Source organism: Littorina saxatilis, linkage group LG9 (assembly GCF_037325665.1).
Source record: "Littorina saxatilis isolate snail1 linkage group LG9, US_GU_Lsax_2.0, whole genome shotgun sequence".
NCBI classification, from domain to species: Eukaryota; Metazoa; Mollusca; class Gastropoda; order Littorinimorpha; family Littorinidae; genus Littorina; species Littorina saxatilis.
In genome coordinates, this window is record NC_090253.1 from 13,135,449 (window position 1) to 13,162,772 (window position 27,324).

Below are 27,324 nucleotides of genomic sequence, written 5' to 3' on the forward strand. Positions count from 1 at the left end.
ATTTTGGTCAAGTAATCTTCGACAAAGCCCGGACTTCGGTATTGCATTTCAGCTTGGTGGCTTAAAAATTAATTAATGACTTTGGTCATTCAAAATCTGAAAATTGTAAAAGAAAATAAAAATTTATTTAACGATCCAAATTTACGTTCATCTTATTCTCCATCATTTTCTCATTCCAAAAACATATAAATATGTTATATTTGGATTAAAGTCAAGCTCTGAAAATTAAATATATAAAAATTATTATCAAAATTAAATTGTCGAAATTCATCTTATTCCTTGTCGGTTCCTGATTCCAAAAACATATTATAGATATGATATGTTTGGATTAAAAACACGCTCAGAAAGTTAAAACAAAGAGAGGTACAGAAAAGCGTGCTGGCCTTCTTAGCGCAACTACTACCCCGCTCTTCTTGTCAATTTCACTGCCTTTGCCTTTGCCATGAGCGGTGGACTGACGATGCTACGAGTATACGGTCTTGCTGAAAAATGGCATTGCATTCAGTTTCATTCTGTGAGTTCGACAGCTACTTGACTAAATGTTGTATTTTCGCCTTACGCGACTTGTTGGCTCACGTAAGTGTAGCCTAAATGCGATCGTAACTTTGTCTGTCTGTGCGTGCGTGTGTGTGTGCGTGTGTGTGTGTGTGTTTGTGCGTGTGTATGTCTGTGGTAGAAACTCTAACATTTGAAGACGTCACATTACATTGACGTCACATTATGACGTAAGAGGGTTAGACGTCACGCGAAGGAAGTACTGAAAGTCTCGGTCATTATTATTTTGAGCGGGCCGAGACTCTGTTGGCAGTCGTGTCCCTGTAAGTAGGCTACATGCAGACAGACAGATCTAGATCTAGTGTCTGGCTTTCTTGCACAGTTTCACCTTTGCTCTTTCTGTGTGTGTGTGTGTGTGTGTGTGTGCAGGGGCGGATCAGTTGCTTTGTAAGGGGGGGTGCACTTTGAATCGAAAAGTGAATGTGATGGGCGCGAAGCGGCCGAATTTGCTAGGGGGTCCGGGGGCATGCCCCCCCGGAATTTGTTTTGGCCCAAAGAAGCAAAAGAGTGCCATCTGGTGCCATTTGAACTTAGAAATGGTCATAGAATCAGCTTTCCAAATTTTTTTTCTTTTTCGGGGGGGGGGGGGGGGCACGTGCCCCCTTTGCCCCCCCCCTCGTCCGCCCCTGTTGTGTGTGTGTGTGTGTGTGTGTGTGTGTGTGTGTGTGTGTGTGTGTGTGTGTGTGTGTATGTGTGACGGAGTGATTGAGTTTGTGTTACTGTTTGTCGATTTCTTACGTGAGCCTTGATGGCTTCGCCTCTTGTTTTCAATAATCTTATGGTTAGATTTCGATACAAAATTATGTCAGATGATGAATGAACCATGGGGAAAAAAAATTATAGAAACAAAAATATATATGTAAAAAAAAGATTTTATTTTTGGGTAGCGTGACTCACGCTTCCAATATTTTGTTTTCTGTTTGCTGAGAACATGTGCTTTGCCTAAAAATACTGACCAATCAAATTCATCGCCCAAACAAGTGCAGCAACAGTTTATCGCTTATTCTTTTACTAGCAAGGCCAGTTTACCCCCCCCCCCCCCCCCCCCCCAAGCAAATCGTGTAATCATATCAAGCCAGCCAAGACTGTGACCAAAACATCAAAGAAAACAAAGAATGACGCAAAGAGTAATGACGACACATCTCAATTATTCACGTCACTGTCACTTGCGAAGGTCCAAAAATCCCCTTCTTTTCATCCTGTTCAAGTCAAGTGCTGTAATCATTTCAGTGGACATCCAAACCAGACCACAACCAATTGCGTGTTATCACTGGCAAAGAGATTAATACAAGAAATTGTTTTGGAAGAAAAAATACCTTTGACACTACATGGATTAATTTCAAAACACCTCTGCCGTCTGCCCCAAAAGAGTCAACAACGGGGTAGTTTTTCACACGATGGAGAACGACAGCGCAATTTTTGACACACCAGGGAGCAACAGCGAGAATCCTTATGCTCCTTCGGACATAAGTGTTTGGAATGGCTCTGACGTCCTGACTCTGTTAGCCCTTCCCCTGGTGATTCTTCTCTTGTTATTTATAGTAAGTTTCCTATCTAGTTTTCGTGTGTGTGTGTGAGTGTGTGTGTGTGTGTGTCCTTTCGTGTGTGAGAGAGCGTCTGTGCGTGGCATTGTGTGTGTTAGTACGGTTGTGTATGTGTGTACGTGTTTGTTTATATATGTGTGTATGTGTGTGTGCGCGCGCGTGTGTGGGTGTGTGTTAGTGTAGGTGTGGCTCTATGTGTGTGTGTGTGTGTGAGAGGGGGGAGGGGGTCTTTCGTATGTGAGAGAGTGTCTGTGGCATTGTGTTTGCCTGTGGGTGTGTGTGTGTGTCCGTTTCTAAAGCTTCAAATTACTTAGTCAGGTCGACTACGCGAAGCATATACTGCTCGTAGCTGGCCGCACGAAGCTTTACCACTGAGTTTTCGATAAGGCCAAACAAAAAAATTGTCTGTTTCTGGTCACCCGACCGACCCTAAATTTCGGCGCCGACCCTAAACTTTTTTTTTCCAAACTCAAATTTTTTTTTTTTTTTTTTTTTTTGGTGGTAAAGGACAGGGTGAGAAAATGAACAAAAAAAAACGTGTGAAAACGAAAGTCCGCTGACGATTTGTAAATGTGTTGAGTGTCTTGTCTCTATGTATAGTGAATCCAGTCTCTTTGCGCGATTTTTAAAGTTAGTTTTATTGGTCTACATTTGGGGTACAAAACAAAAAAAATTTAAAAAAAATCCCTACCGACCGACCCTATTTTTTTTAGCCATGTTACCAGAAACAGACTTTTTGTTTTGTTGGCCTAACAAGACTTGAGTGCGTGTCCTATAGTTGTATATTCTCAATTGTTTCATGTGATGAATTTTGAATAAAAAAAAGACTTCGCGAAGTCGAGGTCGGGCTTAATCAAAGACCGCCTGAACCTCTTCCATCTACTCTCCAGGTGGGAGGTGTCCTCAGCAATGGGTTGCTGGCGTGCCTCTTCATCGTGTGCCTGAACCAGAGCTCGACCGCTAGCCGGCTCTACGGGGTGTTCGCTGTGGTCAGCTTCGTGCAGTCAGCCGTGACCATTCCGCTGGCCATGCGAAGTCTTCCCGGCGTCACGCATGAGAACTGGACGGAGACAGAGTGCAAGGCGTCACGAGGTGTCCTGATTTATTTTGTCAACCTCTACACCTTCCTCATCATTATGGCTAACTGGTGCCGTATGAGACGGGTATGTGTGTACGTGTGTGTTTGTGGGGGGTAGGTGACGTGAGTGTGGGGCGGTTGATGTCGGGGTGAAATAGAGGCGTGTGTGCGGGTATGGATATGCGGGTTTATTGGGGTGGGGTGGTGGTGGGGAGGGTGGGAGGGGGTGTATGTGTTGGGCGTAAGGGCGGAGGGGTCGGGAGCGGGGGGGGGGGGGGGGGAGTGGTGATGATGAGTGGGGGCGGTTTGGGTCGGGGTGGACGGAAGGCAGGTGTGTGTCTAGGGGAGGGGGCGTGTATGTTTGTGTGTGTGTGTGTGTGTGTGTGTGTGTGTGGGGGGTGATGGATGGTTCCAGTGTAGGTGAGTTGGGCGATTGGGGAGGGGGTTGGACTGGAGGGGTGTGGTGGCGTGTGTGTTTTGTATGTGTGGGTTTGGGTGTTTGTCAGGGCATGTGTGCTGGGGAGGGGGTTGGACTGGAGGGGTGTGGTGGCCTGTGTATTTTGTATGTGTGGGTTTGGGTGTTTGTCGGGGCATGTGTGCTGGGGAGGGGGTTGGACTGGAGGGGTGTGGTGGCGTGTGTGTTTTGTATGTGTGGGTTTGGGTGTTTGTCAGGGCATGTGTGCTGGGGAGGGGGTTGGACTCGAGGGGTGTGGTGGCGTGTGTGTTTTGTATGTGTGGGTTTGGGTGTTTGTCAGGGCATGTGTGCTGGGGAGGGGGTTGGAAGGATTTGGGTTGGGGATATTAGAGAGGATGACGACGGTGGGTGGGGTGGAGGATGCGGAACATGTCATATCAATGGTGTGGGGTGAGTCGGTGTGTGGAGGGGGATCGAACAGCCAGGTTTGGAATGACTCGGGATCTCAGTGAGTTCAGTTTGTGTGATTTGTGGGCAGAGAGTAGGTTTGAGGTGTGTGTGTGTGTGTGTGTGTGTGTGTGTGTGTGTGTTTGTGTGTGTCTGTGTGTGGTGTGTGTGTGTATGTGTGTGTATGTGTTTGCGTGTGTGTGTGTGTGTGAGAAAGAGAAAGGGGGGTGAGGGACTGGAAAATCAATCCATCAATCCATTCATCCATCCATCCATCCATCCATCTATCTGTCCATCAATCTATCCATGTTTCTATCTGTCAGGCACTGATGCCATGCTCAGTGCATGGCGCCCACCTGTACGTGAAAGGGGCCTATCTTGCCGCCATCGCCGCCATCATCTCGTTTCCAAGCGTCGCCGTTTTCGGCAATCGGACCAAGCTCCTAGGACCGCAGGCCATCGAAATCGAATGTACCATTTCCAAAGAGTAAGTGTGCGCGCCTTCGTGTGCGAGGCTGGTACTACAAATTGTTCATACGAAATGACAAACACAGGTTACAAGCGATAACGCGCAAAAATACTGGTTTATTACTCTACATCTGATTACTAGATATCAGTAATGCATATTATGACACAATATTGCAGATTGCGATATTCAGTAATATGTATTGCGGTAAAAAAAAACTAAACAGAAAGAAAAAGAGAAAAGATAACAAATTATTAGACATGGCAAAGGTATCAAAAATGCATAAACAAGACACGAGAAACAAAAACGGGAAAAATAAACAATCACAAAACAGGCGAAGACAAACAGACAAGAAAGTTACAATAATAATAATAATAATAATAATGGACATTTATTAATCGCCCCTTCTCACAAGAGCTCACGGCGATTTACATATTAATACCAAACACTCGTTGGTTAATCCTTTAACAGTAAGAAAGGATTACGTTCCTTACGTTAAACAATACAATAAACACTAAGAATACTCGAGAAACTCAGCATAAAAACGTTTAAAACCAAAATGGCTACTTTAAGGAAAATACAAAACGTTGACTCATCAGGCCAGGAATACAATAGCAAACTGTCATACTAAAAAGTCTCTAAACGACAACGTTAATCAAAGTCACAAACAAGATATTTCCTCATCCTATTTCCCCCAATAGCGTTATTAGAAATAAGCTCGTTTACAAACGATCACCACAGACCGCAAGCTCTTTTACCTAAATTCCTTTAACGTAAGGCTAGGATAAGTCAGAGAAAACGTTTCACTTCGAGCTTCGTTAATCACAGAAAACACAAGTTACCATTATAAACATTAGCGACTTTCTAGCGTCTACAAATCATTGCTGTACGTTTCACAAAACTAGAATAGTTGAACACACAATAAAGAAACACTACAACATGTCAGACTTCCAACTCACGTTATACATAAACAACTCACAAAGTCATTACAAAATGGCGACCAAAATACAACACAAACAAGTAACAACAAAATTACCTTATGCGCTGTGTGGGTTGACCAGAGTACCAAAACTGTAGCCTCTCAACGAAGGGCACAAAACAATTCACAACTTTCAATAAAACTGTATCCAAAACACGTTCACGTTGACGATATCCAAACTGTTCACGTTGACTTTAAGACATTACAAGATAGAAGAACTCCATCAACTCACTTGCTAACTTTGATACGTTACATAAAACATCCAAACTCTTCCATAAAAACCCTCAGATCGACTGAAGAGAGGAAGTCAAACAGTAATATTTATAGAAAACAAAAACCTAACATGGAATAGTTCATTTTAAAGGTAAAAAGGTCACCATACTGACCAACCAACAACATTCCTAAAACAGGGTTGGGTGAGACTACTATTTACAACCAATCACTACTGATCACGCACTTCGTGCATGCTCACAACTTGGAACGGTCTATTTTACAAAAAGAAGAACAAGGAACTAGCTGACACTAAAAACTAAAAACACGTGAGTCACACGTATTCTAAAGGTTACAACGCAGTTTGGAGCGCTCACACCAAAACCAGGACACGGAAAATAGCACGTGAGTCTCACGCGTACAGATAGTTAAAAAAAACGCTCCACAAAACAGGTCACAACAAGGTGCCATGATAAAAACACGGTTTACTTGCTTTACACCGTAAAAGGGCTGAAACAAAAGTATTCACAACAAAAAATAGGTGAATGCATGCCACATCGGCATGCACAGTAAGATTAGACGATTTCCGGAAATAACACCGTCGTGTTTGTATGTGGGGTGGAAGGGGGACCTTTTCTCGCAAAACCTCTGCCAAACATTGGAGGGGCCAATCACTAGCGAGGGGAGTGTGTGAAACACGATGACGGGAATGCCAAACATTGGAGGGGCCAATCACTAGCGAGGGGAGTGTGTGAAACACGATGACGGGAATGCCAAACATTGGAGGGGCCAATCACTAGCGAGGAGAGTGCGTGAAACACGATGACGGGAATGCCAAACATTGGAGGGGCCAATCACTAGCGAGGGGAGTGTGTGAAACACGATGACGGGAATGCCAAACATTGGAGGGGCCAATCACTAGCGAGGGGAGTGTGTGAAACACGATGACGAGAATGCCAAACATTGGAGGGGCCAGTTCGTCCCCACGTTCGGCGAGAGATTTATTTCTCAGAGTCAACTTTGTGTGCAGACTCTCCTCGGTGTCCGAACACCCCCGTGTGTACACGCAAGCACAAGACCAAGTGCGCACGAAAAAATCCTGTAATCCATGTCAGAGTTCGGTGGGTTATAGAAACACGAAAATACCCAGCATGCTTCCTCCGAAAACGGCGTATGGCTGCCTAAATGGCGGGGTAAAAAAACGGTCATACACGTACAATTCCACTCGTGCAAAAAAACCACGAGTGTACGGGGGAGTTTCAGCCCACGAACGCAGAAGAAGAAGAAGAAGGAGGGGCCAATCACTAGCGAAGGGACTGTGTGAAACACGATGACGGGAATGCCAAACATTGGAGGGGCCAATCACTAGCGAGGGGAGTGTGTGAAACACGATGACGGGAATGCCAAACATTGGAGGGCCCAATCACTAGCGAGGGAAGTGTGTGAAACACGATGACGGGAATGCCAAACATTGGAGGGGCCAATCACTAGCGAGGGGAGTGTGTGAAACACGATGACGGGAATGCCAAACATTGGAGGGGCCAATCACTAGCGAGGGGAGTGTGTGAAACACGATGACGGGAATGCCAAACATTGGAGGGGCCAATCACTAGCGAGGGGAGTGTGTGAAACACGATGACGGGAATGCCAAACATTGGAGGGGCCAATCACTAGCGAGGGGAGTGTGTGAAACACGATGACGGGAATGCCAAACATTGGAGGGGCCAATCACTAGCGAGGGGAGTGTGTGAAACACGATGACGGGAATGCCAAACATTGGAGGGGCCAATCACTAGCGAGGGGAGTGTGTGAAACACGCTGACGGGAGTGCCCCCCCCCTCCCCCCCCCCCGCCACTATACTTCGTGTTTACCATGTGGGCTACATTTGCTAGTATAGTTATTTAATACTAGATGATTACCCGCTTCGCCGGGTACCGGCTTCGCCGGGAAGAAGTAGAGCCGAATACCAGGCTGCGCCTGGAAAGCCGGGTGTACGCCGGCTTCGCCGGCGCACGAAGGAAAGGAGATAAACGCGCAAAACACTGGAGACCTTCTAAAAATAGTGTGACCTTCTAAAAATAGTAACGGAATGGGAATATCCGCGCGCCATACGAAGGAAGGGAGGTAAACGCTGAAAACACTGGAGAAGATAAGGAAGAGTTACTGGTAGTGGATCCAGAAAAAAAAAACAAAATCGGTTCAGCGCTGCGCGCTGAGAGCACGTGTTGAAATATCTCATCGACCAGGTTGTGTCCGGGTATACCTGAATATGCCCACCAAATTTGAAACAGATCCATCGAGAACCTTGGCCGCGCATCGCGAACAGACACACACACAGACACAAGTCGTATATATATATATATACTAGAGGAATACCCGGCGGGGTGAATCGCGAGACAGAGACAGACAGCGTGGCGGTTCATCACAATCACCTCTGCAGGCGAAGTCCTGTCAAACGGGATTGAGAATTTTAGAGCTTATTTCTTAGCCCTATATTATCTGTTGTGGCTTCTCAAATGCCAGAACATACAGACAGACAAAAGCCGCTAGACCCCATCACAAACAGAACTCTACAATCCACAGGTTTTTGCCCACACACACACACACAAACACACACACAGAGAAGCCGTATATATATATATATATGTATATCTATATCTATAAATATATAGAGATAGGTGAGAGTGTATTTTTCGCGTGGCTATAAATTGATTCGACCTTTTCACTTTGACAGTAAGAACAACTTACGGGTGCAAGGGAAGCGTTCTGGACAGCGCAGTGACATTCTAAAAATAGTTACTCAGAAACGGGAATTTGGGGTGAACGGCGCGAGACAGAGAGCGTGGCGGTTCACCACAATCACTTTTGAAGGCGAAGTCCTGTCAAACGGGATTGAGAATTTTAGAGCTTATTTCTTGGCCCTATATTATCTGCTGTGGCTTCTCACATGCCAGAACATACAGACAGACAAAAGCCGCTAGACCACATCACAAACAGAACTCTACAATACACAGGTTTTTGCCCACACACACACACAAACACCCACACACACAGAGAAGCCGTATATATATATATGCATATCTGTATCTATAAATATATAGAGATAGGTGAGAGTGTATTTTTCGCGTGGCTATAAATTGATTCGACCTTTTCACTTTGACAGTAAGAACAACTTACGGGTGCAAGGGAAGCGTTGTGGACAGCGCAGTGGACAGCGCAGTGACATTCTAAAAATAGTAATAGTAACTTAGAACTGAACGGGAAAGCCACACGAAGGAAGGGAGATAAACGCCAAACACTGGAGAAGATAAGGAAGAGTTACTTATAATGGTGAAATGAACACAAAAACGAAAATGAGTTCAGCGCTGCGCGCTGAGAGCACGTGTTGAAATATCTCATCGATGATATTGTGTCCGGGGTGTAGCTGAATACGGTGTCCAAATTTGAAAAAGATCCACCGAGAACTTTGGCGTTGTGATGTGGTGTAGCGGCTATGGTGTGTCGGTATGGGGGCCCGGGTAGCTGAGGTGGAACCAAAATAGCTGAGGTGGAACCAAAATCGGTTCCGCGCTGCGCGCTGAGAGCACGTGTTGAAATATCGACCAGGTTGTGTCGTGTCCCGGGTCTACCTGAATATGCCCACCAAATTTGAAGCAGATCCATCGAGAACTTTGGCCGTGCATCGCGCACAGACAGATACACAGACACACAGACACACAGACACACAGACACACAGACACTAGTCGTATATATATATAGATAGATAGATATATATATGTCGCCACAGTGTTCACGACAGGTTACAAAAAGTGTGTTCAAAAGCGTAACACTTCAATTAACAGTGAAGTAAATCATTCATAACTAATTTGATAAATCGAAAATTGGTTTCTGGTAACAGAAACTGGGCCCTATTTTTTTGTCTTGGGTACTGAACGTCAATTAAGACATTGATCCAGTAAGAAAATTGTGAAAGATGGCATGTGGGTCCACTTTGGCATACCGCACACAGCCTTCAGACCCCGAACGTGATCATGGGAAATGTTTAATTGCATTTTGGCGGGAGATGCAAACTGACAAACCGCAAAAGTTTCGTTTGGCTGGCTACTATAAAGTCATGTGTAGTCATCTGTGAAATAGTTGTGTAAAGCTTTTGACCGTTAATATCATAATCTGCGACACAAAGACAAATCGTTGCTTCAGCAATGCTGTGACCTGCAACAAATCATGGGCAGCGATTAAAATAAACCGAGACTTCTCTTCCTGACCCTCTCTTCCAAAATGAAACCTCTGACGTCAAAAGGGTATTAAGTTCGAGAAGACGTCATATTAATGCAAATTATGGCGTCATGTAAACATTCTCTCGCCTCTCTTGCGTGTCCCTCAGAAACTGACAAAGAATTTCGAGAACGAAGATTCTCTCGGCGAATTCTACATAATTGTCAGCAGGAGACAATTACTCGTTAGGTCACCGCTAGGCTGTGCATGTATCGGTATCGTATATCATTAAAGGAGATTTCCTTCTCCTGTAGGTTCGCCAGCAGTATGCTGCCTCGAATTGTGGTCGGTATCGTACATATCATTAAAGGTGATTTCCTTCCCCTGTAGGTTCGCCAGCAGTATGCTGCCTCGAAGATCATGATGTTGTTCTATTGCTTAGTCAGTCCTAGAAATAATGTCCTAGACCTGTCTTACCTTGCTGTTATCAGTATTTTTGCCCTCTTTCATTACGATGCTATGGTATTTCTGTGGGTCTCCACATGTGTTTGTTTATAAGGCGGAAGTGACCTCCCCTTGTACACAATAGGCCCTCAGAGGAAGCCTACGGACAGACTAGAATAGAACATGCACATAACACAGAATGTCTGCACAGCACACTCACACACAGCAATACAGCACACCGTCTTGTACCTCCTTCTGCCCTGCCGAAGTCGGGGTATCCTTTTTAATCCACCGAACAATTAATATCCACAGCCATGTGTGTCTCCTGCCTCCGAACACACACGCTACAGAGCTCGACTCGATGTGCGCAGTTTCGTATAAAAATTATTTTCCAAAATTCCCCACTGTGTTTTATAAAATAATCATATTATGAAAGCACATACATTTTTATCTTAGTTGTTATGTATTTATTGTTAGTAAACATCGGCATTATTCATGTTTTACTTTAAACGCAATCATTGTTATTTATAGATCACAGGCACCTGATGTAAGTAGGTCACACACGTGTAAATGTTGTGCCCAGCCCTTGTTTTTGTTTCTGTTATTATTTTAGTTAGCAGGTCTAGTTGAGCACGTATTAAGTATTATGTACCCACTATTAGTTATTGTGCATTTTAGTTAATGGACTGATGATGTCATTTGTATGGAGTCGACGCACGTGCGAGGATATGCATGTGTGTGGGGGGGGGGGGGGGGGGCGCGGGAGATGGAAGCTTGCTGTATGTTATGTAATGTATATATTATGTGTGATACGTGGAAATGTGATACTATTTATTTGCATGTATGATACAGGTACAAATGTGATAATTGTAGGCTTATACTAGTGATTACTGTGTGTGATACATGAAATGTGATATGAATGCTGTTTTTATATGTTATACTCTTACTTTCTCCCAAGCGCAAGACAAATTCTTCTATGAAAATTGAAGCCAATAAAATTTGAGTTGAGTTGAGTTGAGTTGAGGTAATCCGAATTGTGGTCGGTATCGTACATCTTTAAAGGTCACTTCCTTCTCCTGTAGGTTCGCCAGCAGTATGCTGCCTCGAATTGTGGTCGGTATCGTACATCATTAAAGGTGATTTCCTTCTCCTGTAGGCTCGCCAGCAGTATGCTGCCTCGAATTGTGGTCGGTATCGTACATCATTAAAGGTGATTTCCTTCTCCTGTAGGTTCGCCAGCAGTATGCTGCCTCGAATTGTGGTCGGTATCGTACATCATTAAAGGTGACTTCCTTCTCCTGTAGGTTCGCCAGCAGTATGCTGCCTCGAATTGTGGTCGGTATCGTACATCATTAAAGGTCACTTCCTTCTCCTGTAGGCTCGCCAGCAGTATGCTGCCTCGAATTGTGGTCAGTATCGTACATCATTAAAGGTGACTTCCTTCTCCTGTAGGTTCGCCAGCAGTATGCTGCCTCGATTTGTGGTCGGTATCGTACATCATTAAAGGTGACTTCCTTCTCCTGTAGGTTTGCCAGCAGTATGCTGCCTCGAATTGTGGTCGGTATCGTACATCATTAAAGGTGACTTCCTTCTCCTGTAGGTTCGCCAGCAGTATGCTGCCTCGAATTGTGGTCGGTATCGTATATCATTAAAGGTGACTTCCTTCCCCTGTAGGTTCGTCAGCAGTATACTGCCTCGAATTGTGGTCGGTATCGTATATCATTAAAGGTGATTTCCTTCTCCTGTAGGTTCGCCAGCAGTATGCTGCCTCGAATTGTGGTCGGTATCGTACACCATTAAAGGTGATTTCCTTCTCCTGTAGGTTCGCCAGCAGTATTCTGCCTCGAATTGTGGTCGGTATCGTACATCATTAAAGGTGACTTCCTTCTCCTGTAGGTTCGCCAGCAGTATGCTGCCTCGAATTGTGGTCGGTATCGTATATCATTAAAGGTGATTTCCTTCTCCTGTAGGTTCGCCAGCAGTATGCTGCCTCGAATTGTGGTCTTTTTCAACTGTGGCATCTTCATCGTCATGGTAGTCCACCTGTTGATGGTACAAGGCTGCATCGAGCGTCGCAGGAGACAGCAAATGTCGCGACCAAGCTTCGATCACCTTCACTCCTCTCGGCTTAAGTCTTTATTTAGCTGGCTTACCCCACATGCGAAGACGGAAACTGTGCCAACGGAGTCCATAGACACGAAGGAAAACATGGAGGAGTGCTTTGACTGGGCCCAAATCGCCATTGTCGTCGATTCGCCTTCAGCATTAAAACGAGAGGTGTTGGATATGTCGTGGATGGCTGATGCCCAAGGTAAGATTATATATGCACTTGTTGGTTCAGCCGGTTTTCGTGGAGTTAGATGTGCTGTAATGCTTGCACGATGGTTAATTGGTTAATGGCATGGTCACTTTCAAAATGTGTGCGCGCGCGCGTATGTGTGTGTGGGTGTGTGTGTGTGCGTGCGTGCGTGCGTGTGTGTGTGTGTATGTTTGTGTGTATGTGTGTGCGTGTGTACTTGCTTACGTGCGTGTGTGCTGGTGTCTGTCTATCTGTGTGTGTATGTTTTTGTGGGTGGGGTGGGTAGAGGGGGGGGGGGGGGTGAATAAGCGTATGAACGTTTGCTTTACTTCGAATTTATAGCACCGGTTGATTTGTAAAGCAAACCATACTAAGAGAGTCGTCTTTTGTGATGCATTAATAGTATTTCTATTTTAGCTCGTCACATTTTCCGACTCAAAAAAAACACAATAAATAACCGGCTCCCGTGGCGCAGTGGTTAGCGCATCGGGCTGCGGGCCGGGGGGTCGTGGGTTCGAATCCCATCAGTCATGTGGGGTTTTCGGCATGTGGCCGGCTCCGATCCAGAGTGGAATTGCTGTGATTTCAATGAGAAGCCGACTGTCATTCACTTCACGAATGCGACTTTTAGGGTGCCCAGGTCGTGCTAACTAGCAACTACCTGACCAAAACTGCAGGTGCAGCAGTTCTCGGGCCTGGTTGACGCCAGGGTATATTATGAAAGTAAGCGTAGAGTGCTGCCCTGTTATGTTGTCTCAACCCGTAATGAAAATCCATGGCATCATTGCTATCATCATCTTCATCTCATTGATCATCAAAATAATTTTAAACAAGTCGCGTAAGGCGAAAATACAACATTTAGTCAAGCTCAGTCGAACTCACAGAATGAAACTGAACGCATTGCATTTTTTCCGCAAGACCGTACACTCGTAGCATCGTCTGTCCACCGGTCGTGGCAAAGGCAGTGAAATTAACAATCCAGAAAAGCGCGGTAGCGCTTGCGCCGAGGAGGATAGCACGCTTTTCTATATCTCTATTCTTTTTACATTTAGTCAAGTTTTGACTAAATGTTTTAACGTAGAAGGGGGAATCGAGACGAGGGTCGTGGTGTATGTGCGTGTGTGTGTGTGTCTGTGTGTGTGTGTAGAGCGATTCAGACTACACTACTGGATCGATCGTTATGAAATTTGACATGAGAGTTCCTGGGTACGATATCCCCGGACGTTTTTTTCTTTTTTTCGATAAATGTCTTTGATGACGTCATATCCGGCTTTTCGTGAAAGTTGAGGCGGCACTGTCACACTCTCATTTTTCAACCAAATTGGTTGAAATTTTGGTCAAGTAATTTTCGACGAAGCCCGGACTTCGGTATTGCATTTCAGCTTGGTGGCTTAAAAATTAATTAATGACTTTGGTCATTAAAAATCTGAAAATTGTAAAAAAAAAATTTTTTATAAAACGATCTAAATTTATGTTTATCTTATTCTCCATCATTTTCTGATTCCAAAAACATATAAATATGTTATATTTAGATTAAAAACAAGCTCTGAAAATTAAAAATATAAAAATTATTATCAAAATTAAATTTTCGAAATCAATTTAAAAACACTTTATCTTATTCCTTGTCGGTTCCTGATTCCAAAAACATATAGATATGATATGTTTGGATTGAAAACACGCTCAGAAAGTTAAAACGAAGAGAGGTACAGAAAAGCGTGCTATCCTTCTCAGCGCAACTACTACCCCGCTCTTCTTGTCAATTTCACTGCCTTTGCCATGAGCTATGGACTGACGATGCTACGAGTATACGGTCTTGCTGCGTTGCATTGCGTTCAGTTTCATTCTGTGAGTTCGACAGCTACTTGACTAAATGTTGTATTTTCGCCTTACGCGACTTGTTTTTACTTCCAGTAAAAATCTCGTACACAAAAATGGGATGCGGGCGAAGGGATAATGCCAATAAGTGATCTCGCGCACACGAATGTCGCGCTACCCTCCTTCCACCCCTTCCACCACCAAGACTAACAGGGGACAAGGGAGTAAAAATTTCGTACACCTGGCATGGGAAGTTAAATTGCTTGTGTTTGGGTGAAGTAATTTATTCGTTATTTATTCGTCAGGGGAGTAACATTTTTGTACGAAATGTTTACTCGGAACTCACCTGTCTTGGGAAGTAATTTTCTCGTGAAATGGGGGAGTGCTTTTTTCGTAAAGGGAGTAACTTTTTCGTACGAAATGTTTACTCCGGAGTAAAAATCTCGTGGGAGTAATTTTCTCGTGTTACACCGGCACTGGTACACAAACGGGTAGCGCAGCACTGTGTGGCAGCTCGCTTTCCCAAGGCAGAAAGCAGCCTGAATGCCAATGACACACAGGACTATATATATATGACAAAAACTTCGAAAGAGAGAATGCTTACTGTCCTACAGGCTAAATATTTCGCCTCCTATGGACATGATATGGGTTATATGATAATTCGAGATTTTACGCCCTCGCTTTTGATGAAATACACAAGTGTATGCGTGTTTTAGTGGTATCAGCCATCTGCACTTATGGCAGAATGACCGAGGTCTTTTACGTGCCATTGTGGTGACACGGGGCTTATTATGGCTTCCGTCTCTGGGTCTTCACATAAAGTTGACCCGTGTCCGTCCCGGCCCGAATTCCATCCTGCTACCTTTCGATCACAAGTCCAGTGTTCTACCAACTGAGCTACCCCCCCCCCCCCCAACATTACCTTCCCTTACCTTCAGCTAACTAATGAACACCCCTTGCAGAGATCGTAACCGTATCAGCGCGCTTTAACCATGCCGCTCTGGATGTCATGCATTTGAAACATCAGCGGGCGGGGACGTAGCTCAGTTGGTAGCGCGCTGGCTTTGTAGCCAGTTGGTCGCTATCAGCGTGGGTTCGATCGCCACGTTCGGCGAGAGATTTATTTCTCGGAGTCAACTTTGTGCAGACTCTCTTCGGTGTCCGAACACCCCCGTGTGCACACATGCGCACGAAAACGATCCCACGTTCACAGCGAAAGTCTCAGGGCTTGGAAAACACGAAGACACGCATGCATCATCTCTCATCTCTGATTATCATGATCACATTTCGATACTTTGACGAGACAAACCCAATGCTGGTGTGTCGAAGAAGATAGCCACAGCGGGCTTGTTCGAATCAAAGTATCACACCATATCTTCAGCGTATTACCAATACCTGTCCCAATATAGACCAGTTGGTCTAAGAGGACGTTAAACCCTAATAGTCAGTCAGAAACATCAGCTATGTTTGAATTCCGGCCGCGCCTGGTGGGTGAAGGGTTGAGATGTGTCGGATCTCCCAGGCCAACTAATGTGCAGACCCGCCAGTGGTTTATTTCTCTGCGTGTATACACGCAAGCACAAGACCCACGGAAAAGATCCTGCAATCCGTGTCAGAGTTCGGCGGGATATAGAAACACGAAAATACCCAGTATCCTTTCCCCTGAACAGCGGGGTAAAAACAGTCGTACACTTAAAAGACCGTGGGAGTTTTAGCCCATGAACAAAAGAGAAAACAATCAGCTCCTGCTTGTTCCTCTGCACCAGCACCGACGGAGGTCAGACTGGGAGTCCTCTAGTCTGGGTGAGGAGACGGGCACACAAGGCAAGAAACTCTATCCTAGCTACATCAGTACGGCCCAAGGCGGGGATATCTGTGTCTCCTTAAAAAAAACAATTTAAGCTGGTTTATTACTTTTAACACGCCGCTTCAGTTTTAAGCGTAGCGTGGGCTGGTAGACCGACCACTCTGATGTCAGATTCTCCTTCGTGTGCAGATGATAAGGACGGCAGTTTCAGCCTCCGCGGCTCCCTTGCCGATAACAAGCCTACCCCGAGCCCCGGCGCCAGCGATGAGGAGGCCAGCAGCTCCACAATAGCGAATGAGCCTTCGCTGCTGTCCATGTCGGATGCGGAGAGCGGGAACAAGGAGCGACACAGTACCTCGGGCCGCGACGGGATATGGGTCGGCAAGACCTTCAAGCAATGGCGCACGGCGCGCCGCCAAAATGCGAGCGTGATGGTCATGGCCTGGTCCTCTATGGTCAACCTGCTGGTCAGCGCCTCTAAGCCGGCCTCCCAACCAACTTCGGCCTCCCCAAAATTTTTAGCCGTTTACGAGGCCGCCCGCAATCTCTCGAAACAGAAGAAGATCTCAACGATCCAAACGGAGAGCCAGACCTCCAGACACCAAACGGCGAGGCAGACCTCCAGACACCAAACGGAGAGCCAGACCTCCAAACACCAAAAGGAGAGCCAGACCTCCGGACACCAAACGGCGAGGCAGACCTCCAGACACCAAACGGAGAGCCAGACCTCCAGACACCAAACGGAGAGCCAGACCTCCTCACACCAAACGGAGAGCCAGACCTCCAGACACCAAACGGAGAGCCAGACCTCCGGACACCAAAAGGAGAGCCAGACCTCCTCACACCAAAAGGAGAGCCAGACCTCCTCACACCAAACGGAGAGCCAGACCTCCAGACACCAAAAGGAGAGCCAGACCTCCTCACACCAAAAGGAGAGCCAGACCTCCTCACACCAAACGGAGAGCCAGACCTCCAGACACCAAACGGAGAGCCAAACCTCCGGACACCAAAAGGGCGTGGCAGCCACGAAAGGCGAGGCGAGCTTCAGCAAAAATGCCTCGGCTAAAAAGAGCAAGACTGACCAGAAGGTCAAGGCAACGAAAGACAACAGGAAGAGAAAAGTGCAAAAGGTCAGCTCCGATGTGGCAGGCAGGGCCATACAGCCAAAGAAGACAAAAAAGAAGGTTCCAGTCAGGGTGAAGAAGACAGGCAAGTCAGTGAATGTTCCAGTCATGGTAAAGACGACAGGCGAGTCAGAGTATTCGGAGGGCAGGGGAGGGCTGATGGATGAGACAAGCAGTATGTATTCCTTACGGATGGTCAAAACCTCCGAACAACTGCCCGACACAAGCAGTTTTTACGCCCTCAAGGTCAGGCATAACAGAGTTTCTCTTTTTTACATTTATTCAAGTTATGACTAAATGTTTAACATAGAGGGGGGAATCGAGACGAGGGTCGTGGTGTATGTGTGTGTGTGTGTGTGTGTGTGTGTGTGTGTGTGTGTGTGTGTGTGTGTGTGTGTGTGTAGAGCGATTCAGAGTAAACTACTGGACCGATCTTTATGAAATTTTACATGAGAGTTCCTGGGTATGATATCCCCAGACGTTTGGTTTTTTCATTTTTTCGATAAATGTCTTTTATGACGTCATATCCGGTTTTTTGTAAAGGTTGAGGCGGCACTGTCACACCTTCATTTTTCAATCAAATTGATTGAAATGTTGGACAAGCAATCTTCGACGAAGGCCGGACTTCAGTATTGCATTTGAGCATGTAGGCTTAAAAATTAATTAATGACTTTGGTCATTAAAAAGCTGAAAATTGTATACGTAATTAAAATTATTTTTTTATAAAACGATCCAAAATTACTTTTATTTTATTCTTCATCATGTTCTGATTCTAAAAACATATAAATATGTTATACTCGGATTAAAAACAAGCTCTGAAAATTAAAAATATCAAAAATTATGATTAAAATTAAATTTCCGAAATCGTTTTAAAAACAATTTCATCTTATTCCTTGTCGGTTCCTGATTCCAAAAACATATAGATATGATATGTTTGGATTAAAAACACGCTCAGAAAGTTAAAACGAAGAGAGGTACAGTAAAGCGTGCTATGCAGCACAGCGCAACCGCTACCGCGCTAAACATGTACAGGCTCGTCACTTTCACTGCCTTTTGCACTAGCGGCGGACTACGGTCATTGTGAAAAAATGCAGTCCGTTCAGTTTCATTCTGTGAGTTCCACAGCTTGACTAAATGTAGTAATTTCGCCTTACGCGACTTCTTTCTTCTTTTCTTCTTTCTAGCACTGTCTGTCTCCGTTGATCTGTCTATCTTTGTTGATGCACTGTCTGTCCTGCCTGCTTGTCTCTGTTTCTGTGTCCCCAGCTGTCTGTCTGTCTGTCTGTCAATTCGTCCGTCCGTCCATCCGTCCGTCCGTCCGTTCATTCGTTTATCCCTCCCTATGTCTTTCTGTCTTTCTGTCCGTCTATCTGCCCGTCTGTCTGTCTGTCTGTCTGTCTGTCTGTCTGTCTGTCTGTCTGTCTGTCTGTCTGTCTGTCTGTCTGTTATTACTCGTTTCCTTGTGTCTGTCTTTCATTTTTCCGTTCCTTATTCCCTCCCTCTTTCTCTTATATCTTTTGCTTTTGTTCGTTTCTGTTGGTACATTTAGTCCATTTTCGACAATGTTTTCAGATAGACTGGGAATCGAGCCGTGGTCAGATTGTGAGTGATTGTAGGGTAAATCCCAGGAAACTACCAGACAGATTATTATAAAACTGTACATGTGACTTCTTGCTGATTATATCCCGACACGGGTTTTGACTCACCTGAGTAATCAGGGAGTCTAAGTCATGAGCAGTGTCCGTCCGTATGGGCAGCCAACCGACCGTCCTTCCGTGAAAAACAACAACACCTTAACATTGAGGTTTTATGAGATTTTTCAAACTAGAGTCTCCAAATTTCACACGCTGGCAGGTTTTGATGATCTCCAGACTTCGTTTTCCAGGTCAGATCCTGGACAGATTTATCACTACGGAAATGATCCCCTGAGCTATCAAAACAATCAAATAAGTCAATGACTTTACAAGGTTATGCTGTCATTGTTTGATTTGAGGAACATAGTGAATGATGTATTTTAGTCCCGGCCAGGGTCATGCTGTGATGTCATAGTGTCAGAAATGAGGTCGCTGAAGTGTCTTAGTAACCTTAGTTGGTTTTGAACAGACCAGTACCAATGGAGCCAGCTTAGCTGCAAGGGCCAGAAAAAGGGAATTACTATGTTTGTTGTGTCTTTTTATATTTAGTCAAGTTTTGACTAAATATTTTAACATCGAGGGGGAATCGAAACGAGGGTCGTGGTGTATGTGCGTGTGTGTGTGTGTGTGTGTGTGTCTGTCTGTGTGTGTGTGTGTGTGTGTAGAGCGATTCAGACTAAACTACTGGACCGATCTTTATGAAATTTGACATGAGAGTTCCTGGGTATGAAATCCCCGAACGTTTTTTTCATTTTTTTGATAAATGTCTCTGATGACGTCATATCCGGCTTTTCGTGAAAGTTGAGGCGGCACTGTCACGCCCTCATTTTTCAACCAAATTGGTTGAAATTTTGGTCAAGTAATCTTCGACGAAGCCCGGACTTCGGTATTGCATTTCAGCTTGGTGGCTTAAAAATTAATTGATGACTTTGGTCATTAAAAATCGGAAAATTGTAAAAAAAAATAAAAAATTTATAAAACGATCCAAATTTACGTTTATCTTATTCTCCATCATTTGCTGATTCCAAAAACATATAAATATGTTATATTTGGATTAAAAACAAGCTCTGAAAATTAAATATATAAAAATTATTATCAAAATTAAATTGTCGAAATCAATTTAAAAACACTTTCATCTTATTCCTTGTCGGTTCCGGTTCCTGATTCCAAAAACATATAGATATGATATGTTTGGATTAAAAACACGCTCAGAAAGTTAAAACAAAGAGAGGTACAGAAAAGCGTGCTATCCTTCTTAGCGCAACTACTACCCCGCTCTTCTTGTCAATTTCACTGCCTTTGCCATGAGCGGTGGACTGACGATGCTACGAGTATACGGCATGGCTGAAAAATGGCATTGCGTTGTGAGTTCGACAGCTACTTGACTAAATATTGTATTTTCGCCTTACGCGACTTGTTTCCTTCTCTTTTACAAATTTAAGAGGATGTTCAGTTTGAGGCCATTGGTGGTTTTGGCGGGAGAGGGGGGAGGCAAGTTTGTATCTGTGGGATAGTCTTTGGGTTGGATAACTGTAAACGGATTGATACAAGTCACAATTAAATTAATTGCATCATATACTTTATCATTTTCTGAATCCAAAAAGATATGTTATGTTTACTCTAAAAAAAAATTGTTAAAAATGCTCAAAATTAAAGAAATTAGGTCGTATATTTGCAAATTCATACAAATTAGGTCATATATTTGCATGCATCGCGGAGACCGGTGCGAGACGTCTTGGTCTTCGGGTTTCGGCTAGCCAAGACTTATTAATCTCAGTAATGAGGGACCCCTTATTTTCGATGTCCACCGTTTAGATTCAGATTAAATGTTTTAATATCGCTTCACGCGACTTGTTCTTCTCTTCCTTTTTATATTTAGTCAAGTTTTGACTAAATATTTTAACATCGAGGGGGAATCGAAACGAGGGTCGTGGTGTATGTGCGTATGTGTGTGCGTGCGTGTGTGTGTGTAGAGCGATTCAGAGTAAACTACTGGACCGATCTTCATGAAATTGTTTATGAGAGTTCCTGGGTATGATATCCCCAGAGGTTTTATTTCATTTTTTCGATAAATGTCTTTGATGACGTCTTATCCGGCATTTTGTAAAAGTTGAGGCGGCACTGTCACACCCTCATTTTTCAATCAAATTGATTGAAATTTTGGCCAAGCAATCTTCAACAAAGGCCGGACTTTGGTATTGCATTTCAGCTTGGAGGCTTAAAAATTAATTAATGACTTTGGTCATTAAAAATCTGAAAATTGTAATTATAATAATTTTTTTATAAAACGATCCAAAATTACTTTTATTTTATTTGTCAACATGTTCTGATTTCAAAAACATATAAATATGTTATATTCGGATTAATAACAAGCTCTGAAAATTAAAAATATAAAAATTATGATTAAAATTAAATTTCCGAAATCGTTTTAAAAACAATTTCATCTTATTCCTTGTCGGTTCCTGATTCAAAAAGCATATAGATATGATATGTTTGGATTAAAAACATGCTCAAAAAGTTAAAACAAAGAGAGGTACAGTAAAGCGTGCTATGCAGCACAGCGCAACCGCTACAGCGCTAAACAGGCTCGTCATTTTCACTGCCTTTTGCACTAGCGGCGGACTACGGTCATTGTGAAAAAAATGCAGTCCGTTCAGTTTCATTCTGTGAGTTCCACAGCTTGACTAAATGTAGTAATTTCGCCTTACGCGACTTGTTGTTCTTTCTTTCTGTGTATCATTTTTTCTTTCTTTATATATTTTTTCTGTGTCATTCGTCGAGTCGCCTCAGTGCTCAAGAATGTCATCTTTGCCAATCGCTGGACGTAGCTTGTTACTAGACGCTTGTTTTGGATTCCATTCGTTGTTCCCTGTTGTGAGTCTGGCTGTTCATTTAAAGAGTCAAGAAAAAATATCAACGCAACCAGCTATTTTTACTACTCTGGTTTACTTCAAAAGTAAGTTGGATCAAGTTTTAGATTCTTTTATTCTTTAATCTTAAATTTACGTTTTCTGTAACACTTTTGATTCAAGATTTAATTATTTTGGATTTTCGATTTCTTCGGCAGTTTGAATTGAAAAATGTTTTCTCGTATGATATTGAATCTTGGCGTGTGTGTTTGTGTGTGTGTGTGTGTGTGTGTGTGTGTGTGTGTGTGTGTGTGTGTGTGTGTGTGTGTGCGAGCTTTCGTGCGTGCGTGCGTGCGTGCGTGCGTGTGTGTGTGTGTGTGTGTGTTCGCGTGTGTGTGCGTGTATTTGTGTGTGCGTGCGTAAGTGCATCTGTGTGTGTGTGTGTGTGTGTGTGTGCGTCTGTCTGTCTGTCTGTCTATCTGTTTATATGTGTGTGTCTGTGTTTGATTGTTGTGTTTATCAGATCGGACCTAGTATACGCTCACGCTTCAGTGCCATGGAGATCCAAGTCACACAAGGCTTAAAGAACGCGGCGGACACTATTCTATGTCTCAGCCTGTGTTTTGTTGCATTATGTCTGCCCTACCATCTGCTTGCACTGGCCGAAGTCTTTGCTTTCATACCGTTTTATGGGTGAGTGTATTATCTATAATCAAATATAGCAAATAAGAATGGATGTATGTGTGACTGTGTGTCTGTTGTCACCAAACCTAAGTGATAGCAAGTAGTATGTGTGTGCGTGTGTGTTTGTGTGTGTGTGTGTGTGTGTGTGTGTGTGTGTGTGATATAATTCGCTGACCATCAGATCTGTGTTTATTGCATTTCATGTTTTAATTTGTTATCTTTTATTTTTACCAGCGACTGCGATTTCTGTCACGTTATCAAATTGCATGAAGCAGTGATGTGTGTGTGTGTGTGGTGTGCGTGTGTGTGCGCGTGTGTGTGCGTGCGTGTGTGCGCGTGCGTGCGTGCGTATGTGTGTATGTGTGTGTGTGTGTGTGTGTGTGTGTATATGTGTGTGTGTGTGTGTGTGTGTGTGTGTGTGTATGTGTGTGTGTGTGTGACTTGAGGCGAGGAAGCTTTGAGTGTATACTGCTAGTTTTAGGGAATGTCTTTTTAAATTTAGTCAAGTTTTGACTAAATGTTTTAACATAGAGGGGGGAATCGAGACGAGGGTCGTGGTGTATGTGTGTATGTGTGTATGTGTGTGTGTGTGTGTGTGTGTGTGTGTGTATGTGTGTCTGTCTGTCTGTGTGTGTGTGTGTGTGTAGAGCGATTCAGACTAAACTACTGGGCCGATCTTTATGAAATTTGACATGAGAGTTCCTGGGTATGATATCCCCGGAGGTTTTTTTCATTTTTTCGATAAATACCTTTGATGACGTCATATCCGGCTTTTTGTAAAAGTTGAGGCGGCACTGTCACACCCTCATTTTTCCATTAAATTGATTGAAATTTTGGCAAAGCAATCTTCGACGAAGGCCGGGGTTTGGTATTGCATTTCAGCTTGGTGGCTTAAAAAACTAATGAGTGAGTTTGGTCATTAAAAATCGAAAACTTGTAATTAAAATTATTTTTTAATTAAACGATCCAAAAACAATTTCATCTTATTCTGCGTCATTTTCTGATTCCAAAAACATATACATATGTTATATTTGCATTAAAGACAAGCTCTGAAAATTAAAAATATAAAAATTATGATCAAAATTAAGTTTCCGAAATCGTTTTAAAAACTATTTCATCTTATTCCTTGTCGGTTCCTGATTCAAAAAACATATAGATATGATATGTTTGGATTAAAAACACGCTCAAAAAGTTAAAACGAAGAGAGGTACAGTAAAGCGTGCTATGAAGCACAGCGCAATCGCTACCGCGCCAAACAGGCTCGTCACTTTCACTGCCTTTTGCACTAGCGGCGGACTACGTTCAGTTTCATTCTGTGAGTTCCACAGCTTGACTAAATGTAGTAATTTCGCCTTACGCGACTTGTTAAATTTATGCTGTCCAGTGTTGTTTTTACATTTAGTCAAGTTTTGACTAAATGTTTTAACATAGAGGGGGGAATCGAGACGAGGGTCGTGGTGTATGTGTGTGTGTGTGTCTGTCTGTGTCTGTCTGTGTGTGTGTGTGTAGAGCGATTCAGAATAAACTACTGGGCTGATCTTTATGAAATTTGACATGAGAGTTCCTGGGTATGATATCCCCGGAGGTTTTTTTCATTTTTTCGATAAATACCTTTGATGACGTCATATCCGGCTTTTTGTAAAAGTTGAGGCGGCACTGTCACACCCTCATTTTTTCATTAAATTGATTGAAATTTTGGCAAAGCAATCTTCGACGAAGGCCGGGGTTTGGTATTGCATTTCAGCTTGGTGGCTTAAAAACTAATGAGTGAGTTTGGTCATTAAAAATCGGAAACTTGTAATTAAAATTATTTCTTTATTAAACGATCCAAAAACAATTTCATCTTATTCTTCGTCATTTTCTGATTCCAAAAACATATACATATGTTATATTTGGATTAAAAACAAGCTCTGAAAATTAAAAATATAAAAATTATGATTAAAATTAAATTTCCGAAATCGTTTTAAAAACAATTTCATCTTATTCCTTGTCGGTTCCTGATTCAAAAAACATATAGATATGATATGTTTGGATTAAAAACACGCTCAAAAAGTTAAAACGAAGAGAGGTACAGTAAAGCGTGCTATGCAGCACAGCGCAACCGCTACAGCGCTAAACAGGCTCGTCATTTTCACTGCCTTTTGCACTAGCGGCGGACTACGGTCATTGTGAAAAAAATGCAGTCCGTTCAGTTTCATTCTGTGAGTTCCACAGCTTGACTAAATGTAGTAATTTCGCCTTACGCGACTTGTTAAATTTATGCTGTCCAGTGTTGTTTTTACATTTAGTCAAGTTTTGACTAAATGTTTTAACATAGAGGGGGGAATCGAGACGAGGGTCGTGGTGTATGTGTGTGTGTGTGTCTGTCTGTGTCTGTCTGTGTGTGTGTGTGTAGAGCGATTCAGAATAAACTACTGGGCTGATCTTTATGAAATTTGACATGAGAGTTCCTGGGTATGATATCCCCGGAGGTTTTTTTCATTTTTTCGATAAATACCTTTGATGACGTCATATCCGGCTTTTTGTAAAAGTTGAGGCGGCACTGTCACACCCTCATTTTTTCATTAAATTGATTGAAATTTTGGCAAAGCAATCTTCGACGAAGGCCGGGGTTTGGTATTGCATTTCAGCTTGGTGGCTTAAAAACTAATGAGTGAGTTTGGTCATTAAAAATCGGAAACTTGTAATTAAAATTATTTCTTTATTAAACGATCCAAAAACAATTTCATCTTATTCTTCGTCATTTTCTGATTCCAAAAACATATACATATGTTATATTTGGATTAAAAACAAGCTCTGAAAATTAAAAATATAAAAATTATGATCAAAATTAAATTTCCGAAATCGTTTTAAAAACAATTTCATCTTATTCCTTGTCGGTTCCTGATTCAAAAAACATATAGATATGATATGTTTGGATTAAAAACACGCTCAAAAAGTTAAAACGAAGAGAGGTACAGTAAAGCGTGCTATGCAGCACAGCGCAACCGCTACAGCGCTAAACAGGCTCGTCATTTTCACTGCCTTTTGCACTAGCGGCGGACTACGGTCATTGTGAAAAAAATGCAGTCCGTTCAGTTTCATTCTGTGAGTTCCACAGCTTGACTAAATGTAGTAATTTCGCCTTACGCGACTTGTTAAATTTATGCTGTCCAGTGTTGTTTTTACACTTAGTCAAGTTTTGACTAAATGTTTTAACATAGAGGGGGAATCGAGACGAGGGTCGTGGTGTATGTGTGTGTGTGTGTGTGTCTGTCTGTGTCTGTCTGTGTGTGTGTGTGTAGAGCGATTCAGAATAAACTACTGGGCTGATCTTTATGAAATTTGACATGAGAGTTCCTGGGTATGATATCCCCGGAGGTTTTTTTCATTTTTTCGATAAATACCTTTGATGACGTCATATCCGGCTTTTTGTAAAAGTTGAGGCGGCACTGTCACACCCTCATTTTTTCATTAAATTGATTGAAATTTTGGCAAAGCAATCTTCGACGAAGGCCGGGGTTTGGTATTGCATTTCAGCTTGGTGGCTTAAAAACTAATGAGTGAGTTTGGTCATTAAAAATCGGAAACTTGTAATTAAAATTATTTCTTTATTAAACGATCCAAAAACAATTTCATCTTATTCTTCGTCATTTTCTGATTCCAAAAACATATACATATGTTATATTTGGATTAAAAACAAGCTCTGAAAATTAAAAATATAAAAATTATGATCAAAATTAAATTTCCGAAATCGTTTTAAAAACAATTTCATCTTATTCCTTGTCGGTTCCTGATTCCAAAAACATATAGATATGATATGTTTGGATTAAAAACACGCTCAGAAAGTTAAAACGAAGAGAGGTACAGTAAAGCGTGCTATGAAGCACAGCGCAATCGCTACCGCGCCAAACAGGCTCGTCACTTTCACTGCCTTTTGCACTAGCGGCGGACTACGTTCAGTTTCATTCTGTGAGTTCCACAGCTTGACTAAATGTAGTAATTTCGCCTTACGCGACTTGTTAAATTAATGTTGTTGATCAGTTTGTATAAATGATGCGTGTGTTGGTGTATATGGCTGGATTGAAATGTTTCTTAACTGCAATGTCATCACAAATTCCCAACCTTGGGCAATTAAAGATTCTGTATTCTGTAGTACAAGATTGCGTGCATGCACCCTGCCAAGTAGCCTTTGCTTAAATTCGGTTTTGACTTGGTTCTGTTCGAGCGTACCGTGTCAGTTCTAGCGGTAAGGTATGTTTTTCTTATCAGATAATTCCACTTTTGCTATAATAAGAGTAGTTTTTCGGTAGGGCGTCCGTGGCAATGGCATGTGTGTCTAACTTTATTATCTTGTGTTCAATCTATGACGGATACTTATGAGCTGTACATTTTTGTCTGATCGGGACGATTTGTACGTTACGCCGAGGAATGTACTGCGTGGTGCCCAAAACAGGAAAAGTTTTTGAAATGCCTGAACAAGTGTTTTCACGAAGGGTTCCTATGTTGTTTTGCTTAGTCTATGTGCCTACGATTTTTTTTCTTTCGCGTATAGCTCAGAAGGAAATAATTGCCTTTTGTTTCTGTCAAACCTAGACACAAAATGTGTAATGCTCAGTTCGGTACTATCCATTTTTCTTCTTCTTCTTGTTCTTGTTCTTCTTCTTCTTCTTCTTCTTCTTGTTCTTCTTGTTCTTGTTCTTCTTGTTCTTGTTCTTCTTCTTCTTCTTCTTCTTCTTCTTCTTCTTCTTCTTCTTCTTCTTCTTCTTCTTCTTCTTC

The 27,324-nt window shown here is 42.9% G+C and overlaps 1 protein-coding gene across 1 annotated transcript in view; it reads left to right on the forward strand.

Annotated features, from left to right (window-relative positions):
- Positions 1 to 1,952: 1,952 nt before the first annotated feature.
- LOC138977099 (immunoglobulin A1 protease autotransporter-like) overlaps positions 1,953 to 27,324 on the forward strand; it is a 26,001-nt gene continuing 629 nt past the window's right edge. Inside the window, exons 1-6 of the mRNA XM_070350009.1 lie at positions 1,953 to 2,056; positions 2,926 to 3,262; positions 4,363 to 4,526; positions 12,325 to 12,665; positions 16,465 to 17,645; positions 22,406 to 22,575. Coding sequence (XP_070206110.1) covers positions 1,953 to 2,056; positions 2,926 to 3,262; positions 4,363 to 4,526; positions 12,325 to 12,665; positions 16,465 to 17,645; positions 22,406 to 22,575 — 2,297 coding nt within the window. The remainder of the gene's footprint in view (positions 2,057 to 2,925; positions 3,263 to 4,362; positions 4,527 to 12,324; positions 12,666 to 16,464; positions 17,646 to 22,405; positions 22,576 to 27,324) is intronic.